Source organism: Priapulus caudatus, unplaced genomic scaffold (assembly GCF_000485595.1).
Source record: "Priapulus caudatus unplaced genomic scaffold, Priapulus_caudatus-5.0.1 Scaffold1053, whole genome shotgun sequence".
Taxonomy (NCBI): Eukaryota; Metazoa; Priapulida; class Priapulimorpha; order Priapulimorphida; family Priapulidae; genus Priapulus; species Priapulus caudatus.
In genome coordinates this window covers 79,380-88,541 of record NW_014578114.1, presented here as the reverse complement: position 1 = coordinate 88,541, position 9,162 = coordinate 79,380, and the positions used below count along the sequence as shown (strand labels likewise).

Sequence of the window (9,162 nt, the reverse complement as noted above, 5' to 3'; positions counted from 1 at the left end):
TTACTCTAATATAGACGTTATTGTAACAACATAACAGAATTGGTTTTACAGCTTTTCACCCGTGTGAGTGTGCACGTGTATCTTAAGCGTATCAGACCTATAACACCTGTATTCACATATATCGCACGTAAATGGCCTCTCTCCCGTGTGAGTGCGCATGTGTTTCTTAAGCACATCGGACCTAGAACACCTATATTCACATCTCTCACATGGAAACGGTTTCTCTCCCGTGTGAGTGCGCATGTGTCTCTTGAGATGACCGGAGCTCCTACACCTGTATTCACATATATCGCATGAATACGGCTTCTCTCCCGTGTGAGTACGCATGTGTATCTTGAGATTACTGGAGCTCCTACACCTGTATTCACATATGTCGCACGCAAACGGTTTCTCACCCGTGTGAATGCGCATGTGTGTCTTGAGATCACTGGAGGTCGTAAACCTGTATTCACATATATCGCATGCATACGGCTTTTCTCCTGTGTGAGTACGCATGTGATTCTTGAGATCACTGGAGGTCGTAAACCTGTATTCACATATATCGCATGCATACGGCTTTTCTCCTGTGTGAGTACGCATGTGATTCTTGAGATCACTGGAGGTCGTAAACCTGTATTCACATATATCGCATGCATACGGCTTCTCTCCCGTGTGAGTGCGCATGTGTGTCTTAAGCGTACCGGACGTAGAACACTTATATTCACATCTCTCACACGCAAACGGTTTCTCTCCCGTGTGAGTGCGCATGTGTATCTTAAGCACATCGGACCTAGAACACCTATATTCACATCCCTCACATGGAAACGGTTTCTCACCCGTGTGAGTGCGCATGTGTATCTTGAGATCACTGGAGCTCCTACTCTTGTATTCACATATATCGCACGTATACGGCCTCTCTGCTGTGTGAGTGCGCATATGTTTCTTGAGATGACCTAGCTTGGAGCCAGCGTATCCACACACATCACATACGTAGGACTTCTCTCCTCCAGGGCGTGGCATTTCTGAATGAGAAGGCTCCATCAGACAGATCGCAGGCGCTCAGTTCTGCCTCGTTTCAAGCTCTAGCTAATGCTCTCCTGCTGGGAAAAAGATGTTGAAATAAATATCATCATTGACGCACTGCAACCCTGCATGTCACTGCCCCGGACGTAACAAGGTATGCTACGAAGATGGGGCCACGGCTACAAACGCACCAATGGTGACGTCACCAGATTTAGCAATACGCGTGGGTGATGTGTGGCGAGTGGAATAGAAGCTCTTGCATCTCACAGAGAAAACTTCGAATCGAACTATATTAGGGCTACTGCTGGCATTCGCCACCTTCGCAAAATGCGATGAATAAATAAAAGTGGCGAATGTACTACACTAAGTGACGAATACAATTGGCAAATAGTTTTCCCGCTCAGAAAATTAAGATTGACTAACGAAATCGTCAAATTGCAGTGTCGTGTCATAAAATGTTTTCGTACATCTCTTTTCTCATACCCATCACCTGTTTATGCCTTGCTTAGCACATATGATCAAGTGAACAGTGGCTATAGTTTTTTATTAGTGGCGGAAAAATAACGTTGGTGGCTCAAGTCTTAACTCAAACTTTAAAATATGTAGAGGGAGCCCTGCTATGGGATGTAAATGCAGATAGGGAGCCTTCGTGTTTTTGAAGTCTCTCTTTCTTGGAGTCTCCCCTGCTTTGGAATCTCCTTTATCTCCGAGTCTCCCTTTCTTGAGGTCTCCCACACCTTGGAATAACTGGAAGAGCGAGAACGAGAGGCTCGCTCAATACTATTGATGATGTTAAATGATATTGTTACTTACTCAATAACCATCGGTGATAAATCATACTCAAATATGAAATATGTGAAACTAGAACCGCCGCCGCGCGCGCAGCCGCGTAAGAGTGCACAGTCGTGATCGTGTCGGTGTGAGTGCGTGCGTGCGTGCGTGCGTGCGTGTGTGCTCTTACCCCTGATGCTCAGCTTGATCTGCATGTTGTCTGCGACCAGGTAGCCGCAGGGCAGCGGGGCCTGGCATCGCACGACGTCGCCGATGCTGTAGCTGGCTGTGCACCGCGCTGAGACTCAGACCCAGGTTAGAGACGGCATCCACGCGCAGCACGTACTCCTGCCAACAATCAAATGTAATAAAATAATTAAACAACAAAGAGATTCGAAAATTGTGCAGAGAAATAAATTCAAAATGTATATCTTAAATAACATTAGACGTTACAATATTAAACATGAAATTACATTACATTCACACGGTACATGATTGCATAGATGTATGATAATAATATAGCATTAAAATTCAGAACATCCTGAAGTCTGAGGCACAGACGGCACTACATATACGCGCCCCGTGTTTCATATACGCTATGCGCATACACGTACGCGTTTCAGTCTGCGTATTTACGTCGCTATTCCAGCACACGTCAATTTGTGCACACGTCAATCAATACATGGAATATACAATTATCATAATTATAAGCTGATAAAAAACAAAAACATTTTCCGGGCAACCACACCGAGACACGATCCCCTGATCTGCGTCTCGGGGGTTAAAAGCCCGTGGAAGCAGCCCGCGGTTCCGCACGCGGACGCTACCAACCGAGCCAGCTAGGCAAGCGGCGAGATCCTAAGATAGCATGCGGACCAACAAGCCTAGGCACCCGACTCAACGAAGCCACAGCGCCCATGATAGACTGGAACGACGTTCACGAATCAGACAAGCTCGTAGGTATATAGGCGAACATATAACGATTTGGCTACACAAACGCGGAAGTCCACGGAGCAGCACCTAGACTGTATGAACGGGATCCGACTACTCTGCAGAAATTCGCATCATAGAGCTGGCAAAAGTTTCGAGCGGAGCATAGCGCACGAATCTGTAGTTATTTAACATGAATGAAGTGCATGTTTTGTAAGCGCAGTAACAGCGTGCATATGTTTAATTAATTTATGTTCGATGCTTATTTAGGCCTGCAGCCTATGGACGCCCTCTACTGTTGTTCAACATCAACGTATCAACATCAACATCAACGTATCAATAGCATTTCCGTATGTCATTAGATGGTGGCGCCTCTAGTGGATCATTATATCTCCCCCGATCATCATTATATTTATGATTATTTTTCAATTTATTATTAAATCGATATATAGATAGGGGCAGAGATAGAAAGAGATGGGTACAGAGAGCAAAAGGGAGGGGTACATAGAGTAAGAAAGAGAGGTACAGAGAGAGAGAGAGAGAGAGAGCTGAGAGAGGTAGAGAGAGGAGGGTAGATCGAGAGAGGAGGGTAATTCGAGAGAGAGAGCGAGAGAGAGAGAGAAGGAGAGAGAGGGGCTGGGGAGAGAGAGAAGGGGAAGAGAAGAGGAAGGTAGAGGAGAGAGGGGGGAGAGAGAGAGGAGTAGCAGAGAGATGGGGTAGAGAGAGAGAGAGAAGTAGAGATTCGAGAGAGGGTAGAGAGCAGAGGAGGGGGTAGAGAGGCAGGGTAGAGAGAGAGAGGGGTAAGAGAGAGAGAGAGAGGAGTAGAGATCGAGAGTAGGGGTAAGAGAGTGGGGGGTAGAGAGAGAGAGCGAGAGAGAGAGAGAGATAAGTGGCAGGGGTAGAGAAGAGAACTTAACGTGGCACCTCTCTGAGGTAAGCAATGAGCTGTCATGGTGCAACTCACACGTATGTATATCATATAACTACGCGGTGCAAAAGTTCGGTTGTTTGGATACATGTAGTGTGTGATGCGCGGGAAGCTGTCGGCTGTAGCATCCGCCAACAAGAAAAACACAGAATTTAAAATCAATTATATGAATGTAACGCGGTCGTTGTCTTTGTCCGATACCGCACGAAGCTTCTTGCGCCAAACGCTGTCTACATCATTTGTTCGCAGTTGTTTCACCGTTGATAGACTCGATAACTCGCGTGTGTCGCATGCGCCTGGTGTTATCAGCATTCTATGTAACAAGCTCTGCTATCATGCGTGCTTTTGTTAAGGTAATGTGTTGTCCGGCACATGAATGTTTGACGTTCCCACGGAGCGAAAGTTGTGAACTAACGAGAACCCAGCACAGCCTGACAACATAGCGAACAATTTAAAGATTAGAATTCTAGTACAAGACGCGCACAAATTCTATTTATTTTAGCAAAAATTTGGAATTAAATACATTGAAGCAGATGAAAGTGTCAATTGACACTGTAGCTCACCCACACATAAAAGACACAAGTGAGTGCAGCAGAGAAAGAAATCAATTTTAATTGAGGCAACCTAATCGACGTACATTAAGAAACCGAAGAGTGAATATGGGAGACTCGCATTATATATCTCTTGATAATTATATGTGGTAATTGTTTATGTGAAAATAATAAATAATATTATATATAAATTTAATAAAATAATAAGATGGCACGGCTATAACCGCTTTGATCTTAGCATAAATCATTATATCATAATAATCAATAAATGGACAAGCTAAAATGAAAGTGTCAACTGACACTGTACTACACCACAAAAAGGACACAAGTGAGTTGAGTGAAGAAGAATCAATTTAATGGCCCTGAGCCGTACATTATCAGAAACAAGAGTTAATATATCGGAGAAACTCCATTATATAACTCTTGAATAATTATATGTGTAAGATTTGGTTTATGGGTGAAAATAATAAATAATATTATATATCAAATTAATAAATTATACAATTGGGAAAATTTATAAACCAAAATGAAGTCACAATTTGTGACGGTAGAATGCGCTAATACCGCTTGAGTCTAGCATAAATCGATTATATCATAAGTAGATAATAATGCAATAATGAAAAAGTGTCCAATGAAAGACCGCCCGTGTCAGAGCTCACCCACAAAAAAGGACACACAATGACGTGATAAGAGAAGTCAGGGTTTTAATTGGAGCAACCACCGCGAGCGACATTATAGAAAACGATCTGCATCTGTACTAACTCGAATCAATACATGTATCAGAACGCACGACCGCCCGCAAAATAAAGTCACAATTTGTGACCGCGTACAGAGATGGCGCTATGAGACGCGCCGACCCGCCTTTGAGGTAGGCGATGGCGCGGTATTTGAAATAACATACGCGTATATGGAGCGCGTCGTTTCGCACATCGTATGTTAAAACTGTGTACTCCTATATGGGATACGACGTTCTTGGTCTGCGCACGAAGGCGTGGAGAGACCAATTTCTGCAATTCAAAGACATTGTCCAATGAACACTCTTGTAACAACGAACGTCCAGACGAGTCTGTGACCCAGCCACCAGACTGAGTTTGTGTCTATACTAATATAGCGGCTATACCCGTAGATTGCCAAACCCTAGGCAGCCTAATTGCATAAATGTTTTTTTGTCATACTAACTCAAAACCCCCTAGCCCGTTATTGCAAATACACATAGGGGCCAAACAAAGCCAAAGAGTCCGGTTGGAACCTGGCAAAGCTCGACCTAAATGGCAACTCCATTTTTGCCGCAGAAAAATGCGGTTGCTTCAGAAAAGTACGTCGACCTGGCGCTCCAAATAGGGCACGTTTAATAGTGGTGGGATAGCAGTGACAGCAACTATACCCATTCAAACCCCTAATACGCCCGTGTTTCTCTCACTCCTGTGAGTTCCGCATCGTGTCCTCACAGATGACGGTAGCTCATCATACCTGTCTGTTAACATATAATGCGGGCATTTCGCAACGGGCTTTCCTCTCCGCCGCGTCGTGAGTGCTATGTGTACTCATACGCAAGAATCACTGGAGGGTTGTATAACGCACTGTGTTCACAAAAAAGGCAAATCATACGGTCTTCTCCATGGCGCGTCGAATGCGCATGTGTCCGATTCAGATGACGGTAGCCCGCCTCTAAACCCGTGTTCACATATATCGCATGTTCAACGGTTTCTCTCTGTGTGAGTGCGGGCGGGGTGTAACTCTTGAGATCACTGGATCGTCCTGTCAACCTGCTGTCTGCACCATACTGTGCGCACCCAGCGCAAATCGGTTTTCCTTCTCACCGTGTGCAGTGCGTAATGTGTAATCGTCCAATCACGAATCCAGCTGGACGGCGCGTGTCAAACCTTGTAATTACACCATATCGCATGCAGGTACGCGGCCTCCTCTCCACCGGTGTGAGTGCGCATGTGCGCTGACGTTAAGCGATATTAGAGCACATATAATTCACATGCCTCGCTCACATGAGCTATGGCCCGTAAATATCCACTGGCCGACCGTATACGCCGCCACCGGATGTTCCACCGGCGCGTGGCATTTCTGACCAGAAGGCGCCTCCATCGCGCGACAGCATACGGCGTGCCTCAGTTCCTGCCTGGTTTCGAGCTCTGTCGCTCACCACGCGAGTCGTGCGTCCTGACTGGCGAAAAGGAAGAGTGTCAACAGCATAAACTATCATACCATGTGAGCCGGGCGCAGCCTGCAAGTACTGCCATGTCACTGGCCCGACCGTACGTAACAAGGTGATGGCCGTACGCGATGGGCCGCGACGACCGGCGACTACTAACAGCCCAATGGTAGAAGTCACCAGATTTAGCAATACGCTGGTGGTGTCGAGGATGAAATGTTACTATATAGGGCTCTACAACAGAGAAAACTTCGAATAGAACCTATACCAATTAGGTGCTACTGCTCGGCATTCGCACCCTTCGCAAATGCGAATGAAGAGTAATAAAGATTGGCGAATGTTACTACAACTAAGTGACAAATACAAAAATTGGCGAAATGTTATTCCACACCAGAAAAATACGATTTAAACTGACTAAACGAAAATCGTACAAAATTGCAAGCTCGTCGTAGTCGGATAAATAGTGTTTTCCGTACACTCTCTATTTTTTGCGTACGCCATCACCTGTTATGTCTTGCTTAGGCACATACGATCAAAGTGAACAGGTGGCTATAGTGTGTTTTATTAGTGGCTGAAAAATAACGTTGGGTGGCTCGTCAAGTCTTAGCTCAAACTTTAAAAATATTGCAGAGAGAGCCCTGTTATGGGGTGGTTAAGATAACAAGATAAGCGGAGCCCTTCTTATCGGTCGCTTTGAAGGTCTTCTTTGGCTTGGGAGTGCTCCCCTCCCTCGCTTTGCACCCAATCGGTCCTTTCCACTCTCCGCTAGACCCGTTCTCTCCTTGTCTTGAGGTCTGCCCACACCTTGGGAATAACCTGTAGTATGGGAATCCACTAACTGCAATCTGCGACCCAAGTCTAATCTAACAAACACACTCGCCCGGGGCCGGGCAGCTGCGCACACCCGCGGCCGCCTCATCTGGGTGTCTGGGTGTTCTGCCTGATCCAGGACGGATGCTGGGAAAATTCATTTTTGCATAGCAAGACGTACCTATAATAGCATAAGTCCTTCTTTAGTTCTTGTTTCACTTTCCGAAGCCAATTCCGACACAAAATTCATCAGCCTACACCTTTCGCACGGAACCCAACTCTAATCTCTATGCATTGCCAGACGAGACATGTGCATGCAGGTTGGCAGCAGGACAATTAGTCGATTAGAAGCGTGCCACGCCATGGGGCTGCCCGCGTGTTTATTGCCTACCCAACAGCGCGAGCATTCACTGATTCAGCCCTTCAGGGTGCTATAGGACAGACTGGCTTAGCGAAATAATATAGATTTAAAGGAGCGGTAAACGCTTGTGCTCAACAAAACATTTGCCTATGCCGAATTACAACTGCTGCAACTGTAGCCCCTCACATTGCACACATGGTAATGGGCTCTAATTATTACCGGATGCATCTACACCCCGACTAATCACGAGCCTAGCTCTCAGCCATTTAGATTTCGGTGCCAGCAATTCTGCATTTCCCGTCCCTATACCTTAAGTTAAGGAAAAGAATGTTCCCCCCCTTCTTTACACCGTCTCTGACCTTTTGACCCCACAGCTTTCGACATCCGTCCAACTCGTTTCGGATTACCCCACCCCGCCGCCACCGCCCACGTCCCGAATATCGTGACCGTCACGTCAAGCGGTAAGACTACTCAACGAATTTTCAATGGTAAAAAATTTGGTAAAAAGAAAAAATATGCCATTTTTTTCATTAAAAGTAAGAACTAACGTTACTAAATATAATCCTGCAACTCTCACCTGAATAAAAATGTTTTTATCGTTGTTAAATTTGTCGAAAAACTCTAGACAATTTGGTAATTTCTGTTGTCTAACACCTATTCCCCCAAGTACTGGTTCAATACTGGCGTCTCTCTGTTTTTCATCACGTGTACGGCAAATTACAGGCGCCATCTAAAGAAGTATATAAGCATGAAAAGTAAACAAGAAACAGCTAAGGGTTTGTATTTTCATACATTTATTTTGTACAAATAAACAAACCGCGGCCGCCCGGGCTGGAACAAATACTACTAGATGGCCGGTGCGTAGAAATTTGGTGACGTAATCACTTTAAGATTGCTGCCCCACTGTTGACAGGACCGACGCTCAGACGACGGACGGCACGATCATGCGATTCTACAAGCTGCATCTTGACTATGTCAGATGAGCTAATAACCATGATGCTAACCTTAATCCTTACCGATTCAAAGCTCTAACTCTCACCCTCTCCTAACACTAACACCAACCAAATCAATAACTCTAATAGTAACCTAGAAACTTCGCCGACTAACATGTATACGCCCCATGTTCTAGTAATGAAATGAATATCTCTGTATAGGCAACGAGAAGGCAGGTAAAGTTAAATAAGGTCACAAAAGAAGCAAAGGCTTTGTTAGACAAACTGGTCTGCCTCAGATGTGGGCGAAGTATATGGAATGCTGGTTACCCCTAAGGAGCCGAAGAGGAAATGTAAGTCGATGTGCAAGGTCAAACTAAGGTCAAAGACGGCAGTGGTGTTTGTGTAGCGACAGAACCTTCTCGCCAATGTGTATCCAATTAATTGGCAATGACTTTTGCCATCTAAAGTATGCCCTTTGATGAAAGGTGGCCATAATTTCATTTAATAAATTTTTCCTTTAGCTTATGCAGTTTTTTACCCGATCTGATCATCATCAATTTGGCAACTGAAGGTGCGTTTTTGTAAAGCGAAGAACGCCGAATTATTTTTTGGTGTGGGCAGGAGTCATTCTTGCCCACATAGTAACAAGCATTTTTGTGGAAGAGTATTGTAAGAGACCTGCTACTGTGGCTGTTTTTAAATAAATTAAA

The 9,162-nt window shown here is 45.0% G+C and overlaps 1 protein-coding gene across 1 annotated transcript in view; it reads right to left on the bottom strand.

Annotated features, from left to right (window-relative positions):
* LOC106815164 (zinc finger protein 239-like) overlaps positions 1-9,162 on the bottom strand; it is a 22,608-nt gene continuing 13,446 nt past the window's right edge. The window contains exons 3-5 of the mRNA XM_014819596.1: positions 695-932; positions 345-526; positions 1-5 (exon numbers count right to left, since the gene is read on the bottom strand). Coding sequence (XP_014675082.1) covers positions 1-5; positions 345-526; positions 695-932 — 425 coding nt within the window. The remainder of the gene's footprint in view (positions 6-344; positions 527-694; positions 933-9,162) is intronic.